General features: G+C 31.8%; 1 protein-coding gene across 9 annotated transcripts in view; it reads left to right on the top strand.

Annotated features, from left to right (window-relative positions):
- The window catches only part of LOC123015995, an 87,112-nt gene that overhangs the window by 31,073 nt on the left and 32,741 nt on the right, over positions 1–23,298 (top strand). For all 9 annotated transcript variants that reach the window (XM_044416144.1, XM_044416142.1, XM_044416143.1 and 6 more), the window contains exons 4-5: positions 22,727–22,835; positions 22,921–23,143. In XM_044416144.1, coding sequence (XP_044272079.1) covers positions 22,727–22,835; positions 22,921–23,143 — 332 coding nt within the window. The remainder of the gene's footprint in view (positions 1–22,726; positions 22,836–22,920; positions 23,144–23,298) is intronic.

Raw genomic sequence — 23,298 nt, 5'->3', positions numbered from 1 at the left:
AAAACATCTAACAAATGTTCTAGAATGCCAAAACACTTTGAATGCTTATTACCGACTTAGCAACAATAAACAAAATACTTACCGATGAGTTTGGGATAGCAACGAGTAAATACACTGTCTTGAAAACAGACGTAGTAAACTATCGAATAGTCTAATCGCGCAAAAAAACATATACAAGATCGTCAGTAACATAAAAAATGTCAAATGTCAAAAAATAAATGTCAAAAATCTTTGCAGAATTTTTTTAACATTTTTATACATGTTCTTGGTATCTTATCTTACTTGCAATTTGTCTCTGAGGCGCGAATAACTTGCCGTCCTACGGTATACCTTTGACGGTACAAATTTAGCCACACCACACACCATATTTTTATGGCATTCTCCATATATCAAAATCATGTTAGTTATTTTTGTTGTTCAATTTAAGAAGAAAAAAAATGGAATTGACGACACTGTCAAATTTAAGGCATGACATCAATGGGCATCAACCCCAAGCAGCACTAAAAGTCACAACAACCAGTTAAAAGTAAAAGGAACTTTGTCTGAATAGATTTATGGTAACTGCGTCATTTTTTTGGACTATTAAGTAATTTTTACTTTATTAACCACAATTTTAGTAAAAACTACGTATGTTTTACCGTTTTGAAAACGATAGAGTTGTGAGGATTGAAAACTAAATAATTACTCTAATAAATTACTTTTAAGTTACTCCTACTTAAAAGTAATATTATGTATAACGTTATTAAGAATAACGTTTTTACTACATCATTTTACGTACTTAAAGGGAGGTAGCCATTTAGTAACATTTTCTGTCTAATTTTAGTCATAGCTACTTTAAAAATTACTTTGTAGTTGAATTTACTGCTTGACCACTACTTAGTAAAAGTTACTTTTTGGTTAGAATTATCGTTATTTTACATAGTAATGGCTACTTCTTCCTAAGGAATTTCTTCTTCAAACATACTTTAATAAGGAATAACGACTACAAAATAATTTTCATCAAATACATATTGTTAAATCTTCTAAATGTGCAGGTTCAGTAATAATATTTAATGAAATTAAAAAAGTGCTTTATTATATTTCTTTTAAGAATAACTTAAATATTAAAGGTATAAATGGAACTACTGGCACATAGAAGGACAAAAATTGTTTAAAAATGTTTAAAAATACTACCTTAATATCTGAAAAAAATATTGTTTTTTATTAATGATTAGAATTTTGAGGGCGCGTCTGTTTTATGCAAGTTTCTTCGGAATGTTTATCAGAAAATTTGAGTTGGTTAAAAATTTTGACATCTCTTTGACTACAATTTGCTATAAAATCTATTTAGTAATGTATATACTCGGTAGAACTATACAGGGTATTTCACGAGTGATAATGAGCCTGACGGAATTGAAAATACAATTTTCATTAAATTTCGTAAAAAGTCAAATGCATTCGAACAATGAGAAAACAAATATGATTCTCATTTATGGCGAATTTGGGAAAAATGCTTCTGCCGTTGCACCGTTGTAAAGACAATGTTTCCTGAATAGAAAAACTCCAAAAAGGCTTGAATCACTAAAGTGTTTTCCATCCAACAATGGAAAGACAAATAACCTTAAAAATTGTGTTTCCGGTCTTGTCAATTTTTTTGTGTCAGTCAGGCGATAACTATGTTTTATTAATTTTAAAATTCATAATCAAAATTCATGAAGCCTATGCAAATGTATTGCTGGCTGCAGTTCAAATTTGGTCAGGCTCATTATCACTCGTGAAAAACCCTGTATATTACTGGTATCCATTGCTGGAGAATAGGAAATACTGTTGGACATTATGAAATACCAAATAAAACTAATTCTGAGAGAGACGAAAACATGACTGTAGAATTATGGATATCTTTCATCAAGAAAACGAATAAACTATTTTACTACGTATCTGTTGAGTAAATTTGTCGAAATTATGAAGTCGTTGAAACGTAATTTAGGTAGTTCCGAAATAGTAACAAACCAGTATTTGCTATTCCCCACTTTGGGAAAATCTACGAAGATATTTCGCTATAGTTACGTATTAATCTGTGGTAGCAATTTACTTTGAAGTTACTGAAAAAGAGAACGTTACGTAGCTACCACAAAAAATGCTAGTTGGAACAATGACTGTGATTTAAAATTAATAATTTAAATTTTGCAAACGCAACAAATGCCAAGTTATCTGTGAAAATGTATTTTGGGTTGCGTCTGAAAATCGGGTAGGGACTTTATTATAAATGACTCACCCTGTATATATTTTTAATTTTAAAATTTAAATTTCAATAATGGACTTTACCAACTCGTTGGGACACTCAGAAATTTGAAGTATGATTTATACAATATCTTATTCATTTAATAAAATGACTATAGTTATTAAGTGGTGGTACTATACAGGGTATTTCACGAGTGATAATGAGCCTAACCACATTTGAACTGCAGCCAGCAATACATTTGAATAGGCTTCATGGATTTTGATTATGAATTTTAAAAGTAATAAAACATAGTTATCGCGTAACTGACACAAAGAAATTGACAAGAAAGGAAACTCAGTTTTTAAGGTTATTGTCTATCTACCATTGGAAAACACTTTCAAGTCTTTTTGGAGCTTTTCTATACAGGAAACATTGTCTTTAAAGGGGTTCAACGGCAGAAGCATTTTTTCCAAATTCGCCATAAATGAGAATCGGATCTGTTTTCTCATCGTTCGAATGCATTTTTAAATTTTGCTAATGTCAGTTGTGACATGGTTGTGACAAATAAAATTATCGAAGCAAAGCTATCGTGGATTCATAATTCGGTGTTTCAAACAATGCGATATCTAAAATATCCACGTTAACTTTGCAAATGTATTGTGGGTTGTATTTTCAATTCCGTCAGGCTCATTATAACTCGTAAAATACCCTGTATACAGTGCGATCAAAAAGTTTATCTATCAAGCAAGCCTAGAAATTTAAAACGTGTGTCTGCGGAAGATAAAATGTCAAAATGGTAAATAAGATGTGTCAAAATATTTTTTTTTGTAAACTGTAACAACAAATCGTGGTGAACGATTTATATGAATAAACTCCAGCTACATCTCATTTTAGGGTGTTTTAAGACGTTTCATACAGTAATTCAATTTGTTTAGATCAATATTTTAATTTTTATAAAATAATTTTTTGATATCTAGCTGACATACAAACTTCCAAGCGACATACGTCCTCAACTAGTACGCCTACTTGATAGAAACACTTTTTGATCGCACTGTATTTAAGCATAGTTTGAGCAAATACAGTGCTTTAATTAGTTAGAGAATTAGGAATATGTAAATGTCTCCGTTTTCGCAGATGATATTGAGCCGTGCGAGAAGACGTCTGATGGTAAATTCAGTCCAAGTTTACGCCATTGTGATTAAATACGCAGAGGTCAGAAACACAAACACGATAAGCTCGTCATTGAATCTGTTCAAACCTCCAAAGTCAGTTTTTTAATTAATTTAATTAAAATGAACGCTACATTATTATTACCAAAAAAAAAAAAAAAACGCTCCAGTGAAAATGGATTAAAAACAAATCCAATTAAAAAATACAAATTCACAAAAGTTTATTTTTGTAGTTTACTATTTACTTGATTTAATAAGTTGAGAGGAGCATCACGTCGTCTTGCCCGTCTCGGTTGTGGCATGTCATGAATAAAGCAAGAACTTTCGATTTGATGAAACAATTTTTCTGTGAAACGGGCGTAATAAGGTTTTTCCGGTTACATCAGTCGAAAAGCACAGATGTTCCTTCACGTGATCCCCGAAAATTTGAAGATAATTAAACCGAGCTTAAACATTTAAGTTACCTACTAATTTAAGTCATTTATTCCGGAAGCTCAGGATTTATTTAGGCAGAAGAAGAGAATTACTGAAAAATGGTTCTGTTCGCTTGAAGTGGATGTCCGGATTGCATCTTATGTAAATTTCATCAGTCTTGACAGGCAGGGTCGAAATACGACACAAATATTTTATGGGTCTCACATAATTTATAGAGTTACACGTTTACCTCATTGCTGCAGTAGAAGCTTGGCAAAACGCAATGCCGGAAAAGTTTAATCATACAGCTTTAATAAAGCTTAAATATGCCAGTCCTTGACACATATCACGTTTGGAGGATAGTTTGCAATTAAGTTGGATGTTATGGGTTATGGGGCAATTTCAAAGCAAAAAAGTCATTTTTCCGAAATATAATTGAGTTTGATTTACTTTCCTGTTACCTTGAACTCCACGTAACAACTATTAATCATCCCGACGGGTTAACGTTCGACTTACGACCCTCCTCTATGCATGCGAACTGAAACCGCCTTCATGTCTTTTGGAATTCTTTTCAAGAAGAGACAATTTATTGGATTAATAAAGACTGATGGCTCCCAAAGTTATTTATTAACTTACTGCGGTTCATAAAAACAGTAACACGTGATCAGAATATCAACAAGTGCAACTAGATCATAAATCCCAATCTGTTAATACTGTTTTATTAATTGATCTGCGCTCTGTATTTAATCAAATCGAAAATCTGTTGCATGGAAGTTCTTCAATACTTAATTATACCGGCCTCAAAGCACTGCAAAAAAAAGCACATAACTTGGTCTGGCTTGTTGGCCGAGGTTTTTACTTTATATTTTATCCTAGTATGTAACTATGTAGTTTCTTGAGGCAAAGTTACTACTTTTACTAATTAACCACTACCATAAACATTGGACGGTTTTTGCAATTTTATGCAGTTGCATTTTACTACAAACTTTAATTATAGTGCAGAACTGTTTCAAAGAATGTTTTGTATTTACGCATAAAACAAAAACGGTTTTCCAACAAGATATTATTGTAGTTCTTGGTCTTAGATCATGAATAAATAGATCGAGATTCAAAACATAAATAATAATTAATTGAACCATTATAAGTAGTGTAAATAGATGTATTCTGACCCGATTACTAATTTATAAGTGTAAAAAGCGGTAATCTGTTTATCTTATCGGTCAAAATGATCACACATGCGTATTAAAACATTTATAAATTAGTAGCCACAATCTCTCTATTTACATAAATAGAGAGATTATTATAATAATGTTTATTCTGCGACACTGTCAAAATTTACGGTTTTTCTCCCGTGTAAGGAAGTTTTGACAACTGTTTGGCATTTCTCAATACGAAACGTCAAATTATTTTTAACAGATTTAAAGCAAGTTTAAGCCTTGTTGACTCTAATTCGAAGAATAAAATGTTGTATTCAACTCGTTTGACTGTAAATCGGACGCTTTATTCCACCTCGTGGATGGTAAACCATTCGTTACACTCGTGGTTTAAAAATCCACTCGGTCAAATAAAGCATCCTATTTACACTCAAACTCGTCGAATAAATAACTATTATTCTATTTTATCAAACATTCTGTCTTTTGTAGCTTTCTGAAAATTGCATGCTATGAACATTGGCAAATTAATTAATTGGTAGTATTCATGATTGAATCATAGTAAAATTTAATTAATTTATAATTACGAGTAATATAAAGGCTGTCAAAGTCTGCTGCTTAGTTCCTCGTTTAGGTTTTAAAAAAACACTCTAGAAAATGAATTTTTTAGGTTCTCGAATACAAAGATTAATCCACCAAGTTGTCGAAAATGCTGAAATATAAAGAAGCCAACATCATAACCATTTTAATTTGTTAGGAGTATAAAATAGTATATTACATTATTAGGAGTAAAAGTGATAGTTTATGTGGCGAAGCTGAACATTTATTTTGCTGAACGCAAAAATATTCAGATCGCGTATAAAAAGCAACACTATAATTAGCAAGTAGATGAACAAAATAATCATGACGCTTTTCAGTGAAATCATAACAAACGTCACGCATCAGTTTCGGATTTTTCAAAGATTTTTGAAAGTGTTAATCGATTTAACTAGTGAATAGTGTAGTTTTTAGTGCCAAATGTCTAATCCAGATACAATCTAAATCAGATTATTCTCCGATGTGTTCAAAAGTAAGGCCGCTGTTTTCAAAACAAAGTCCGATTGTCAACTTAACATTTTTAGTCGTCAATAGAAAAAAACAATTTTTCAAACAAAAGGGTGCTATCGTCAAAAGAAAATCAGGTTTTAACATTTTTTAAACTTTTAAATGCATACATCAGATCGGACCTAATTTTGATGATAGCATCCTTTCTTTTGAAAAATCGGCCTTACTTTTTGGACGACTGCAAATGTCAAGTTATCAATCGGACGTTGTTTTGAAAACAGCGGCCTTTTTGAATACATCGGAAAATCAACTCATTTAGACTGTAACTTACCTACAATGTAGGTACACTTGCATTGCAATGTCAATAAATGTAAGTATAGGTAATACATGCATTTTTGTTTTAGTCCAGAGTAGGCTATTTTATTGTCATTCACAGTTTTACCATACAAATCACCAAATTTACATAGCTTATTCTAGTCCAATACAAAACTGAATGTATTATACCTACATCATGGAGATTCTGCACCTACATTAAAAGCAGTATTATTAACAGGTAGCAGTTACCTCCACATACAAGGGCGTTCAAAAAATTCCTCACTTCCGCGACACTGTGTCATCGGGCGGTGCCCTAGACGAAGAAAAATGTTATCTCTAAAATTTCCGAAGTTATGAGAGTTTAAATTTTGCACTTTGACTTTATTTATTTCTGTTGGAAAAATAATTTTCGAAGTTTTTGTGCAACAAGCTATTAGAAGAGGAAACAAAGAAGCTGAATCCTAAATTGTAATTCTGTTAAGTGTTATTTGTGGCTTTTAATAACAAAATTTTTGTACATTTAGTAAACAATTATAAAAAAAGCATATACAGGGTGTTCGGTCCAAGTCGCCCCGGCTATTAACACCTAAACTTACTTCTTTTTTTCAAAAATTAAATATTTAAGTAATAATATTAATTCTTGGCTTTCTTAATAAATGTATCAATTTTTTAGCACATCTGGTGTTGCCGGAAATGCTACCAAATTTAGTTTTTTAAATGGAACACTTATGTTTTTTTTTTCCTTCAAACAATAATAATTGACATGAAAAATATTGTAAACCACTATTTATTACATTTTGCGTAACACAATGCAATCAAAAAATATCTTAAATCTTAGAATTTTATAAGGAAATTGGTCGCGTAGTGTGATTTTTAATTTTAAAGGAAAGGTGTGAATAAAAAAAATGCTTGGATACAGTTTAATTGTTGGTTTGACAAATCTAATTTGTCATTTGATGAGCGAGTTCTCTTATGGAAACTCTTTCTTCGACTGATAACAGAACATTCAGATTTCTGTTTTCTTGTTCTTCATAAACAACCACAGGTTTTTTAGTTTTAAGAAGCGAACCTATTCGTTTCAGTTGTTTTTCTATTCGACTAATTTCCAACGATTTGGGTAAACTCTATTTGAGTATTTTTCTCTATACTGCCTTTCAGCTTCCGCTCTATTTTCATTGCACTTAAAAAACACTTCAAGCTGATCTATCAATTCGTCGTAATTAATATCATCCATTATTAAAGATCTCAATAAGATTTATTGACAAATTAGGCTTTGTCAAACTAACAATTAAACGGTATCCAAGCATATTGCTTTTTGCATGAATACCTTGACAAGTAAAATCCGCCTACGTTGCAAAATTTGCAATAAAATTCAAAAATTTAAATTGTTTTCTGTGCATTATGTAAAGTAAAATGTAATAAATAGTGGTTTACCGTATTTTTCATGCCAATTATTATTGTTTCGAGCAAAAAAACATAGGTGTTTCATTTGAAAAACTAAATTTGGTAGCATTTCCGGCTACATCGGATGTGCCAAAAAAATTTGATGCATTTACTAAGAAAATGAGGAATAAATAGTATTATTTGAAAATTCAGTTTTTGAAAAAAAAAGTAAGTTAAGGTGTTATCGGCCGGAGCGACTTGGACCGAACACGCTGTACAAGATCATCAGTATCATTAAATAGACTTCAAAAAATGTCAAATGTCAAAAAATAAATGTCAAAATTTTTTGACAGAATTTTTTAATAGTATATTAAAGAACAAGTTTCATAAGGGTTGATTTGGCGCACGAATCCCAAGTTAGAAAACGAGTGGTTGGCGAGTTTTCTATGGGATGAGTGCGCCAATGCCATTATAAAACGAGTATTTTATGCAATTTTTTCTAAGTTGCGCCCCCTTTTTTCTTATTTTAATTAAAAAAATATATTTTTGTCGTCTAGACAATTTTGTGTTAGTTGGTATCGGTTGGTGACACTCGGCGCCCACCTGATTTTTTAAATCATTTCTGCCGTTTGTCATTAAAAATAAAATTTACAAATTACACAGGGCGACAAAAAAGAAGTCATGTCGTGAGAACTTGACAAGTTTTATATCATTTTGTTTGTCTCAGTAAGACAAATCAAATGCACTAAAAAAAATTTCAAAAAACAAAATATTTTTTTCTAATTTAAATGAATTTAAAATACTTTAACTTTAAAAAATCATTACTCAATAACTATTAGGCCGATTTCCTTCAAATAAAGACCATTCTAAAGGGGTGGACTTGCCCTTTAGAATGATATGCAACTTGAAATTGAATATTGTCAAACTTTTCTTCGAACAGTGTTCGAAGAAGTTCGAAGTAAATCGAAGTAACCTAAGAAAAACCCTACGAGTAATTTTTTTTTCTTTGTCAGCAACGTGTAGAGCATCTTTTTATTAGTAAGAATCCAAATTTTGAAAATAATATACCAAGTAGTTTTTAAGATATGATTTTTTGAAATTAAGGTTTGCTATTCAGGTATTGCGCCATATAGGAGAAATGCATGTTAATCTTACTTAAAATTGCTTTTTTATAAAAGTATTAATTTTAAGACTCTTCTTTTGCTTAAAAATGGTCAATTGCACCTTCTTTGTTCTAATTAGAATAAACAAAAAACTGTTTCTTTACTTAAAATAAACAAAGAGTACCTGCTTACTAATTAAAGCAAATAAAGAGTTTTTTTGTTCTAAAAATGCTCACTGATCTCTCACTCCGTTCGGCAAAATGAACGTTAAGCTTCGCCATATAAACAATCACTCATAATAACATAATATACTATTAAGTTCAAAATATCTTATGTAATTTTAATATCTTATGTATTTTATGTAAAATACTGTAATACTATCAAGTTTTATAGCTATTAAGGCAACAAGAGTTTTATAGACAATTTAAAAATCAAAATCGTAGTTTATATTCGACCGCTAGAGAGCCAGAATATCCTGATAGACTGAAATTTTTAAACTATAAAACTTGTGCACATAAACTATCCTTTTCTCTTAATAACATAATATGTGTTATACTATTTTTCCAATTCCAACACTAAAGCGCAAGTCAAGTAGTGTCATTGGTTCCTGCTATGCAACTGCGATCGGCTCATCTTTGCGACCCAACTTGAAATTAGGCGCCATTAGGCCGAATTTTCAACTCAAATTGCAATTGTGCAGTGTTATTAGTGGTTGCTGATATCCAACTGCGACCCGCGCATCTTTGCAATCTAACTGGAAATTTTGACTTTATATTGTTTCTAAGGTGCATTTAAGCTTATCTCTTATGTTTCCGTAATTATGCCAGGTGAATAAAAAGTATGGAACCAAACGTTTTTCGCTTAAACTATTTATTTTTTGGAAAAACTAATTGATGAATGATAAAGTGCTATAAAAATATGATGTTTTATCAAGAATAAAATTTTTCGAAATTTTCTTTTGTTTTTAAGTTCTACTAAAAAAAATTTTTTTTCAAATGGCAACCCACTATAAAACCATTTTTTTCATGAAAGTTATGATCTAAGGATTACAACTATCTACTTTATACTTAATTTTTTTAAAAAAATTTTTCACATATATTGCAATTTTGACAAAAAAAATCGCATATTTCAAAAACGAAATAAAATTTCGTACTCAAAATACTATCACATCTTTATGTTACTTTAATTTATATAAATTATTATTTTCTGGAAGCAAATGATTAAAAAAAAACCGCTTGGTTCCATACTTTATATTCACCCTGTATACTCTCTTCTATAAAAGTCGTCAATCACAGCGTATTTTATAAGGACATAAAATACTTTTATACCTAAACAAAAAAAATCAAAGTTTCAGTGGTGTTTTAATTGATGCAATTTGGTATTGAGGTAAGTTGAGCTAAATCGCTTTATTTTGACTTGGGGAACCTCAGGTTACTCTTTGTTCCCATCGTTTCGTTACACCCTGTATATTTAACAAAAAATTAAACAGAACATCAATTAACGCATAGTGGTATCTGACAATGAATTTTCGGTTGCGACTAAAAATCGTTTATTTATTATACAGGGTGTTTGCGGACTCCAAATATTCTAACCACTAATAGAATTGGTCAAGAGAAACAACTTTTCTGTTTCTAACTTTTGCCAAAAACACGTAATTTCTAAATTAAAATAAAAAATAAGTTGAGGCTGTGTTAATTCCATATTTACATTCGTTTAAAAAAGTGTGGAACGTAAACAGTGTAAAGACAGTTTTAGTGGGTCAATACTTGCTCCAAATGTGGTCGGTCCTTCGTTGACAATACACACTTGCGTTCGCACATACAGCCCTTCGAGAGTATTAATTTAAGCTGCGTACAATAATTCACTAATTGTTTCATGTGACCCCCTCCAAAAAAACACACGTATTTAAATCTGGTGACCGCGGTGGCCATGCAAGTAAACCTTAGCGACCAATCCATCTATAGTCAATCCATTGGTCCCGACTTTGGCATAATATGGTGGAACTCCATCTTGTAAATACCGCATGTCCCTTCGTTTCGCAAAAAACACGACCTCCACCAGATCGGCCAACACATTTTCAAAAAAATCCAATTTAACGACACCAGTTAAACGTTGGGGGTAAAATGTAGGGTCCAGTTAAATGATTTTCATTGATGGCTGCCCATCTGGGCATATATCTATTTAGTTAAAAATCGGTCTTGGAAGTGATGCCCGTACACTAGTCAATTCGATGTTGGAGTAGTTGACCATAATGACTTGATTTATAATTTGATTTCAAATTGATGTGCACAATTCACCCGAAAGCGCATTAACGACTGAGTAAATTGACGCAGTGAAACTTGTAACACTTGATTTTTTTTGTGCAGAAAAATTTTCAGTCAACATTCGTTGCAAATTATTTTCATTTATATTTTTACTTCCACCTTACAAGGACACACACTGAACGGCTCGTGAACCCAAAAAAAAAAAAATGGATACGGAATTTGTTTGGTCTTCAAATTGCCTTTTCATAACGAATCGTTTTAGTGGTTAAAATATTTGCTAGCAATCCACAAACACCTGTATACGACTTACTCTTGTTAAGATATAGATACACAGTTGTAATCCTTATATCATGGCCTCTGTAAGAAAAGTTTTTATAGAGGGTTGCCACTTGAAAAAATTAAGAATTTTGCAAATTCAAAAACAAATAGAAATTTCGAAAATTTTATTCTTGAGAAAAGTTCACATTATCATTCATTACTTAGTTTTTTTTTTAAATAAAAAGTTTAAGCAAAAATCGTTTGGTTTCAAACTATCTGTCCCCTTATAGTATAAACCGAATAAGGATAAAACATCACCATACATATCGAGGGATCAAGATAATTTGTAATCGAGTCTTCTTTGCATCCGAGAACGTATGTCTGTTTTTGAACTAACTGCACGTGAAACGTCAAATAAGATGACAAGTCGAAAGGTAGAACGTCAAAATGGGCTGGAATTAGTCGCCCACGTATAATAATACAAGTAGGACCCTTCTTTTTGAAGGTAAATTATAAATTGAGGTATTATAATCATCACCTTTTTGATCATGCCACTTTACCTTTCGACTTGTCATTTTACTTGACATTTTACATTTTCATATTTTAAGATGTTCGAAAAACTAATGTTTAAAATAAAAACAGAGGTTAGCTGTGTCTAACTTGTTTAAGATGCAATTGATGTTGACTTGATATTAAATTAACTAAAACATTTAATACAGTGTCGTGAAAACAACATAATTTAAACTTAAGTAGAGAAGGCACGTGCGGTTGTAGCTTGTACTTTCTACCATGTTTACTCTAAAGATTAGCACTTAAATGGTGCATTAAAGTTTTGATTGGATAAGTTGAACAATGGCTGCATTAATGAGATATAGTGAAAAATTTGTGGATGCGCTATTCAATTTGTAAGGGTTTCTTGTTTAATAACTTCAAATTTGGAGGTATTGTGAAAGTTATACTTAATCTTAAAGTCGTTTAACTTCGTTGCAATTTAAATGAGGTTCAAAGACGAAGTTAAAAACTTAAATTATTCGGCACGCACTTTTCGTATAAGTAGACCTATGAGTTGGGGTTTTCTCGCCCCAAACACTTTGTCATTTGTTCTTCCACTCTTGTCAAATAAACACGCAACCATAACTGGGTCATACAATATTTTCTTCTGGCTGCAAAATCAATAAAACAACAGGTTGACCCCTTGACGGTCATTAAAGCAAATACAAAAAATGAATTATTTATTTTTTATTATACGGATGGATGTCAGCGCCTATTTTTACTCACGAACGAACGAACGAAATGTATAATTTGAAAAAAAATATCCGTGCGTTTTACGCAAAATCTATTGTACTAAACGCGGATTTCCTCAAATACAAACGATAAAGTAGGAAGTTGTTCACTGGCGGAATCACTGATGTCGTTCCACAATCAAGTCTATTACCGGCAGCTTGCGGAACAATTGTTATTGTCACCATTAACCACCACTATTACTACCAAAGGAAACATAATGGTCAACTTCAGACTCCCTTTTAAACTAAGATCAAATTAAATTTGCGTAAAAAGCTTCTACACTCAGATTTAAAACAACGTAACGCATCCCCTAAAGGCAAATAACTTTCAGCAACATCTATATTAACCTTCAAATATATTTTCCATTAAAAGTACAAAATAAAACTTTGAGTTAAGTACCTATTATTAAAGCTAAATTAAATAACTGAGTTAAAATGTAGTAAAAAATTGCAATCCAATTGAATATAATAATTGAAATGAAATTCCCAACTTACCAAACATATGTATGTTGTACATATGTTAAAATTTAAACCTGTAAACAATAACAATGTGAATGTCAAAAATCTTGTCTAAATTGTAAATTGTGGAAATGTTGGTTTTGCTGCGCTTTGACACGAGGGAGTGTCTTGAAAGAGCAAGTTTACCAACGGATGCACTAATAGTAGAAAAAACGACTGTAGCTACAACTAGCTAAAACATGATGACTTATTGCGTGTGGCAACACAGAACATGTAGTGTATTTCACTATAATACATGAAACGTTAAAAAATCTTACTCTCACTTATTCTTGTGAAATAAAAGTTCCTAAATATCTACCCGTAGTTGTTTAAGTTAACTGATGTATGTAGGTCTTCGCGTTCCTAAGTACGTAAGATAATACTGATATTACATTCTAACAACAGTAATGCTAAATAACAAAAATATTTTGTACTTACTCCAAATATTGTTAAATAAAAATTGCATATGTTGTAATATTGTAGACCAATACAGAAAACCTGTACTTTCATAAATATTTATGTATGTACCTACATTTTCTCATGCTCCAATGTAGGCAATATAGCCTGTTTTCAATTTACTAACAAATGTACAATATTGCTTGTGTATAAAGACTGTTTTCAAGATGTAACTTTAACATCAATAAATGTGCCCAAAACTTATTTCGTTATAAGAGTATCTCCATAGCTATTCTTAAAGTAGAGCAAATTTTGCTTAAAATCTTTAAAATTTCCTTGTAAGTTTCACTGATGTAATCAACAGTGAGTTACTTGAACCATAAAAATATTATTTCTCCCCATGTATACGGGTTTATATTACAGAAAGAAATGTTTTAAAACTTTTAAATTATACCTTATGTGTGGGTATTCCGATGAAGTGAAACTAAACTGATTCAGCACTAAACTTTTTAATTCAGCGGTAAAACTTTTTCTGTAATACAAAACCTTGCAAACAAATGCACTTGCGTGGGTTTTGTTATGTCAATTTGACTTTATAACACACAATAAAGACTAAGTGTAAAAAAGGGTTTTGTTCAAGACCGAGACAATCCATTCGACGTCAGAAGTCAGGAGATATTTAAGTTCTCTGAATAAGTTTAAGAGAAAGTCGGCTTTAATTTAAACATTAATACATAATTACCGCTAACTTTACTACGAATCAAATATATTGGAGAACTGGAACTGCTACAACTTGTTTACACTGAACCTTTTATTAACTAAAAATTTGTTCTTATTATAATTTTAACTTCATCTGAAACACATTGATTATGTATAATTTACGGCCTGTATTAAAACATTTCCTGGGCTCAAATAAAAATAAAATAATGGAGTGATTCCTTCAAAGCAGCGAAAGAGAATAATTAAACCGATGAATGATCCTGAAAAGCCCATGTCAACTGGAACGAGACAGAAAACAGTCTGAAAGCTCTTCTAAAAGCACTCAAGCATCAAGAATGATAACTAAAATACGAAAGAAACAGTTCTGTGACAATGCAAATAAGACTTCCTTACAGTTATTTTGCTGTTTTCAAATATTTGGTTCAACATATTTTTATCACTTTAAAAATCGATAAGAGTTGAGGCGACACAACAGGAATGGAATCATGTTTTTATGGAAAACTAAGGGTTACGTAATTCTGAAAATAGGTGTTGTAGCTTTGGAACATCAATAATTCCCATTTACAATTACGTGTTACTATTACAGTCAACGGACCAAATAATTTTTATATTCCATCACAATCAAGCAAAAATAGCCACAATTAACTTGGGTTATTTTAGGAGGGTCGAGGCAAGTGTATTTTTAATTCGTCTATCTGCCAAGTTAAAATGAAAGTAGGGATAAAGACGAAAAACGTAAAGACATTACATATAATTTCAACAAAGATACATTTGTGGGTTTCTTCGACTATAAATTGAAGGTTAGGTATATAAACATTAACACCGATTGTATACGGTCTGATTTTATTACGCATTCATCGTTTTACTGAAATTAACTTCTGAATAATTAAAATGGGAGTAAATCGGTGTCTTTCGTAAAATCCACATGTATCGCTGGAAAGTATCGGATTCTCATAAATTAAAATTCGTCTCAAACAGTCTGTCAACTGCCACACAAGTTTATTAAAAATAAAACAATGTAATTAATGTGCAATAATTTTAAGTGCTTCTTTATTTGAAACACCATCAACTCTTCATGATTATACTTAATAAGACGACGCTTTCTGCTTTCTGCACTTGACACCATTAATATCGCGCAAGCATTTTACCGGATAATTAAATTTAAAATTTTACTTTGCACCTCCTGAGTGAAAATATCTTTGATCAAAGGGAAATAGTCGTCAAAATAATCAACTTTTTAGGAAAAGAAACCGGTAGTTAGTAGTATAATATAATCTGGAGAAATTAGATGATTTTTCTAAACCATGGCATCACGTCGAGGGGATTCCGGTTTGTCTATTCAGCCGATTTTTAGGTTTACCTTGACACAACAAGGCCTTACAAATATCCTCGACGTTTATTATTGTAAAAATGATGCAACAGAATCACTCTCATAAAGCTTTCAACTATTCATGAATTAAAATTGATGACCGACGCTCTATGCCAAAATCATGTGATTCCCATTAGATGGTAATTAAAATGCACTTGATGATTTTCATTAAAATAATAATTATACAACAATGCCTTTAAATTATTCAAATTCAAACACAAAATTTAAAAAGTCCTTAGTTTGCCTGAATTATTATGCTCCAAATCTATGCATAACTACAATTTTACCAAAACCATATGCTGGCATAAAAATATTTTAAATTATTATTTTTTAAATTTAAAAGCAGAAAATAAATAACTAGGTAATGTTTGCTATATTTTCATACGTGCCACACATCCCCTTTTCGTACTTTTAAATAATTTTTATCACCGTCTTTTCATCATTTGGTTTTGCAATAAGAGACACTTTAGAAATCAGATTTCGCAACCGTACGCATGCGCGATATTTATTTTTTTTTTTCAAAACACTGAAAATATTTTTAGACCACAATTACACACAATTAGATCACAAGTTCACGACCTATCTCTGTAAATTTGGGAAATATACTGAAAAAATTCTGTCGAGACAGTATTTTACAGAGGCGACGGCATTTCGGCGGTTCGCAGTGTTCGCACAGTTGTGTTGTGCACCAATCGCAGCAATTCGCACTTTACAAAAAAAAACAATACCGATCTTTACACAAAGATTATTTACATTACCGGTTTGCTTTTTTCAAATCATCAGTAACGTATACTTTTATTTTTCTATCGTTTTCGTTTGATTTTCTTGAAGAGAGTGAGCCACATAGACGTGAAATGACACCAACTGTCAGAAGTGTCAGATTGAATAATTGAAATCCAACGCATCTTTGGTTAAGGTTTTTTTAAACTTAAAATTTATGCACTTTTAGAACTTTTTTTCTCTATAAAACTCAACTATTTTGTAGAATTATAATTGAATTTTTATTTTTTATTTTCACTCAATCTCTACCATTTGCCGTTTTCTACTTTTAGTGCTTTTAATTTTCCAACAGAAAAAAAATGCTATTGTGCAAGCAAAATGGTTAAATTAATGTTTGCGCGATTAGCCTCTATTAGATTGTCTACGTCTGTTTCCGAGACAGTAAATTGTATTTACTCGGTGCGATCCTAAACTCCTCGGTAAGTATTTTGTTTAAGTCATCGTCAAAGTATTTTGGCTTTCTAGAACATTTTTAGACATCTTATTAAAAAAACTAACAAAAATCAATCGCGCAAAAAATGTCAGAAGCATCACGAACGTTAAGGACTTACCGTGGAGGGAGAGAGTCTCTTCACGGGACTTACCGATCCCAGACAATAATTGGAGTCGTCGCTTCCTTCGCTCCTCCTCTAAACAATTGTCTTCGATCGGTAAAATATCTTTACCATTCTTGATGCTTAATATGCTATTTTACACGGGTTGAGATCATTGGAGCTATTACGTTTTAGTAAGATATACAGGGTGTTTGCGGATGGAGAGCAAATAATTTAACCAGTAAAATAATTTATTATGAAAAGTTGAATTGAAGACTAAATAAATTGCGTATCCATTTTTTTGCATTTTCTTCCCCATGATTTTCACGAGCCGTTCAGTGTGTCTATCCTTATTAGGTGGAAGTAAAAATATCCATGAAAATGTTAACCGTGAAAGTTTTTGTGCAAAAAAAAAATATCTGTTGTTTACACGCGTCAGTTTAGTCACCTGTAATCGCGCTTTCATGTGAATTGTGCACATAGATTTGTAAATCAAGTCATTATGGCCAACTACTCAAACGCCGAATTGACTAGTGTACGGGCATGCCATCATCTTCCAAGAGCGATTTTCACTAAATGTTTGGGCAGAGATCATTGAAGATCACCTACCTAATGGGACCCCACATTTTTCTTGAACTAGTGCGGCTTATTTGGATTTTTTGGAAAATGTCCTGGCCGATCTGGTGGAAGCCGTGCGACACGAAGGGACAATTAGTTGAACAACCATTTTCCTGTAAGATGGATTGGTCGCCAATGTTCAACTGCATGGTCACCAGATTTTAATCCGTGTGATTTTTTGGTAGGGTCACATACAATTAGTGTACGCAGCTCAAATGAATACCCTCGAAGGGCTGTGTGTGTGTGAACACAAGCTTCCCTAGCCCAAAAGGTACAAGTGTGCATTGTCAACAAAGGACCACCGTCCAAGCAATTTTTTTTTTATAATAGCAAGTCCAACCCACTACGCTGTTTACGTTCCGTAGTTTTTGTTTTATCAATGAATGTAAACATCGTATTAAGACATGGGCGGGGACGGGTTTTCAGCCTTAACTTATTTTTTATTTTAACTCAGAAATAACATGTTTGAAAACTTGTGATTTTTTGACTTATGCAATTGTCATGCTTGTCTCAGTTTTTTATGTCCACCCACTGTCCTACATTTTCAATTCAAGGAAAAAAAAACTGGAATTGATGACACTGTCAAATTTAATTAATGACATATCAACAATTACTTTGAATTAAATTTAATAAATCAAATTTTTCAAACGTAACAAAAGCCAAGTTGACTGTGAGAATGTATTCCCAGAAGGGCACCTTAAGGTGTCATTGAAAAATTATCCGTTACTGGGTTACAAAAATAATACCAATTTGCTCAAATTAAAAAAAAATAGCTGGTCTACTGTAATTTTGACACCTGTCATGTAGGTGACATAACCTGCTAGTTTCCAGTATGTTTCTAGCTCAAGAGGTTGTACAAGAGTATAATGAGAGAAAATCGTTAATTATTAACATCAACAATTGTTGATAATAATTAACGATTCTGTCTCATTATACTCGTGTACAATCTCTTCAGGGAGAAAAATACTGGAAACTAGCAGGTTATGTCACCCACATTAATAAAATAAGTGTGAAAATTACAGTAGACCAGCTATTTATTGAAAGTTCTGGGCAAATTGGTATTATTTTTGTAACGTAGCAACGTATATAATTTTTCAATCACACCTTGAGGTGCCCTTCTGGGATTGGTGGATTTAAGAATCTAATAACTTTCTTATGCAAGCAAAAATTATTTCTTCGGCTGCACTTTTTGGCGACCTATTGCCCCCGGCATTTGACATTTTTCTCTGGTGCGCGAGTTCTGGCGGAGCCTGTATTTATGAATTACCTTATAATTATAAATACTCCTAAATAAAAATTAATTAAAATATTCAAAATTAATATTTTTTTGTTTTCTGAGATAACCCTCAAAGACCACTAACTTCTGTTTTAAAAATATAGGAAAACATAGTAATAAAAAGACAAAAAAAATTTATACAAAAAGAGCATACCAAGTTATGATAAGAAAATCTATTGGCAACAATTGGTTACTGGTGTTTATTGTTGCCAAGTTCAACAGCCTACCGCCAATAACACATTAAATAAATGAAATTGTAAACAATTTGTTCGCGTACTACAATATGCATATACGTGAATTCATTGCTAGACATTATAACTTTAAATTTTGTTAAATAAATACAGGGTGCTTCAGATAAGATAATGAGCCCGACGTTTTGACAATGCAACCCAAAAAACAAATTTCATTTACGTTTTGATCTAATTTTAATTACGATTTGCATTTGCAATCCAACTTGTCTTATGTTGCTCTGACAGTGCTTTGACAAGCAATTTATGATTTATAAAAAAACTGTTTGTTTACCTTTAATGTTTCATTCTTTCATACATTTTGTATTGGGTTTATACCGAAAAGACTTCTTTAATTTCTCTATCATTTCGCGAGAACTGAATGGCACTAATGATCGTTCTCTGCGCTGATGTCAGAGTGACATAAGATGATAACTTGGATTCAACTTGCAAATCCTAATTTGAATTGGATCAAAGGCATAAATGAAATTTGTTTTTTTGGGTTGCATCGACAAATCGTCAGGCTCTTATCTTAATCGCTCTGTATAAAATGTGGCTTTTGAATAGTTTAAACTCAGTATATGTATACTCAGTAAATAATTTGTTATAAAGATTTTATAGCCGAGAAATTACACCCACAAATATCTTTTTGGGCTCGACAAGAAGGCATCTATTATCTGTGAAATTTAATACACGCCGCACAGTGTACTGGTCTCGTCTCGTGGACAAAAATAAAAAATCAAATTATTTTTGAACGTTTTATTGAGGTTCTATTATTTATAGAGAAGCCTTTCTATCTAATAGAGATTACACATATTAAAAAATATATAAATTTTGAAAAAACTAATTCCAAGGTTTGACATGTCAAATAATCTTGTTTCATACATATACCGGCTGTCCCAGGCAGATTTGGATATAGGAAATTAACATGGGAAATTAGTTTTTATTTTTTTCCGGCTGCAGGAGTAACAAAAACTAAAATCTGATTAATGGAGCTTGTAGTGCTTGAAAAGGGCTATCTTATCGACATTTTTGTCGATTCTCCAATTAACTTCATTTGGGCGAAAACGACCCTCGAAAAATCGAAATTTGAATTTGCCGGGTTAGCGTTACTAAGAAACGAACAATCAAGTCAAATTCTGACAAATTATCCTCTGGCAACAATGACTTGAAAAAATTAAAACTAATTTTCCATATTAATTTCCTATATCCAAACCTGCCTGGGACACCCGGTATACTCGTTTTCATATTAATGTACATCAAAGTAGACGTTGAAAGGGATCATTTTAAGGTGGCAACCATGCGAAAATTCAAACAATCCTAAACTCAATCTTTCCTAAAAGTTATTTTTTCAAATAAATGTGTAGGTACCCATGTGGCAAAAAATAGTTAAAATTAACAACGTAATCAACATAGGAAAATAAACATAAAGATTTTTGTCATTATTGATGTGATTAAATTTGTTTTGAATGACATTAATGACACTTTTTGGGTAAATCGGACTTTAAATTAAAGATTCATTTAGACTTCTACAACCTATACTTGATGCACATTAATATGAAAAAGAGTATATAAATTGTTTCTGTTTAAATACAAATTTTGATTTTTGTTCCAAAATCAAATGAATCAATGCACTGTGCGCCGTGCAGAAAAATAACACAAAAATTTTAAGTTTTTAGATATCCCGAAAAAAAAGATCCTTTATGATAAATGAGTTTATTAGTACAAAAAAAAGATACCGCATTCATTTATCTATTCAGTAATCAGTATTAAAAAATAAACACTTTTTTTCGACAGGACTCTGATCAACGCCATCTTGTAGTAAAATAGTAAATGCATAGACCCCTCAAATCAAAACATGAGTTGAACAAACAACTGTCGTCGGCCAAAAGGTTTTGTACATTATTTCTAAGTTAGGTATTTTACAACGTTCAGTTTTATTGAAGCACACAGTTTCGCTTCGTGCTTCAATATTAAAACCTTAAGCTGGAAAATTATATTATACCTAATGAATTAAAACGTAAATAACTATTTCAGTCCTATCAGTTTAACCTAATTGAATAAAATCACCATAAATTTTAATAATCCGATATTTTATTTACACATATTCCAAAACTGCTTTAAAATTCATTAAAATACTTTACCTTTGTAAAAGTCTAGAATGCTGCAAAATTAAAAGCTACGATAAAAATAAGTTTTAATTTCAGTATGCACATATTTGCAAAGTTTACGTAAAAACGCTAATGAAGCAGGAATTATAAAAATAAAAAACTTTAAACAGCTTTTAATAAAGCTTCTGCTGGCATATACTTCATTCTGTTTGAGTGAAAATTCTGATCAATATGCGTATATTTGTGAATCAAATATAAGAGATGTATAATTCACATGTAATCCAGAAAAGCCCTTGAACCGACCCTGTTTCATATTCGAATAGGTGGCATGGTCAGGACAAATACTCAGCAACAATGTAACGATTTCTAGAGAATTTTAAAAACAACTCAACAGCTCAACCCGTATAAAATTTTATTCTGTTCAAATAGTATTTTCTTAAAAAGAATTTCTTACAAAACGACCTTTGCATTATGTTGCTATAATTAAATTTTCAATTTCATACAAATCTGAAAAGATTTCATTCCAATTTCTACCACCCACGACAATATCCTTAATACAATGGGTGTCAACCCAAAAGAAAAGCGCTTTGTTGTCACATTAATAAGCAATAAACTCATAACATTAATGGCTTCGTCTGAAATCTACTTTTAGATAGAAAATTTCAATAATTGTTTAAAGCAACGTGAATTATTTAACCATAAAACGAATTTGGAGATTAACTTGACAAGCAAAAAGGTGGTTTACAGACTACACTGAAATTGAAAGTTGAAAGACCTGCCACGTCCAAAATTAGAACCGTTCCATGTGTCAAGCAATGCAAGAAAAGTTACTAGAGGCAGAAAGGATATCTATCTTATCATTTAAAACTGCAATTTTTTGTGGAAATTTAAATATGATGTAGCTTTAAAATGTTCGCAGACAATGTATCCATAAAGTTTGTTTACATCCATTAAATATTATAAATAAGATAGCGTGCGCTGCAAATTTTGTATGAAATATACAATGCTTCAGACTAAATCGATAGAACAGTAATAATTAAACGAAAGAATCTCGGAAAGCTTCGCTAATTTTAATTAAAATTGCAAATTTTTAAATGGAATTATCTTTTCGATTGGATATTCTAAAAAACCAATTCTGATGATAAAAACAGGAAATCAAGGAAAATTGCTTAAAATTTACAGGAAATTCAGTTTTGCTTTCAAGTGTATTTCCCCGAAGTTTCTATTCTTCAGTTTAAAAAGGGAATGTAATGTCTCCACGAATCGATATATTTCCCATTTTAGCAAATAATAGATTTCATTTGGTAAAACTTTTATGCGTAAAATATAGGTACAAAGAGCCTCTGGGATTGTAAGTGAAGCAGACATTACTCAAAATAAAATAAATTATTTCTGTTTTCGGACATGCGGTTGAATATCGAGCTCGAGCATTTGCTAGTCTAGTCATCCCTTGCCCTTTACTCCAAAGCACACAACCGTATTTCTATGTACGAGTATATCAATAAAGCAACCCGAGCAGCAGCTCGAAGTAGTTTTTCATAAATATTAAACTAGAAGGTTTTTGTTTTTCGTACCGTCACCGGAACATGTATTAACGCCCGACTTTCGTTTCAGTTTCAGATTTCACACAACAGCTGGGTCAAATGTACGAACAGCATGCCGAAGAATTACAAATATTGGTCGCAAACTTCCGGAAACGAAACGGTGAACTGCGGAAAGAAAGGTAAAAGTTTTAATTGGGAGTTTTAATCCTCCCGACGGATTGACCCTACGTGATTTCTGCTGAATCATGGAGTCTTATCTCGCAGACCGGCGTGCCCGAGTTCGTTGTTTCACACTTGGGAGACGCTGCTTCAAGAGGTGGAAATTGATTCTCAGGCCCTCGGCGAGATCGCGTCGATCTTAGGGAGGCAAGTATCACGGCCGCTTCTGGAGAGGTCCTTCCACAGGAAGATACAGTCTAGGAAAGTGTTCACACAAAGGGAGAGCTATGAGACGATCATTGCCAAAACTGAAGAGAAGTTGGTCAAGGTAAGCAGAAAATGTAGGGCTCCCTCAAAACTACGTGTCTAATATTTTATTTAAATCGAGATAATAATAATTTACTATCAGATATTCAAAACATTATGTTATCTAGTCTTAGATTGAAAATTTTTGAGTTTATAAATTTATACATAGTGTATTAC

Source organism: Tribolium madens, unplaced genomic scaffold (genome assembly GCF_015345945.1).
Source record: "Tribolium madens isolate multiple individuals breed KSU strain unplaced genomic scaffold, Tmad_KSU_1.1 Scaffold_19;HRSCAF=116;Tcas5.2_LG9, whole genome shotgun sequence".
In the NCBI taxonomy this organism is placed as follows: domain Eukaryota; kingdom Metazoa; phylum Arthropoda; class Insecta; order Coleoptera; family Tenebrionidae; genus Tribolium; species Tribolium madens.
The sequence above is the reverse complement of the archived record's forward strand: the minus strand, read 5'-3'. Positions and strand labels throughout refer to the sequence as shown.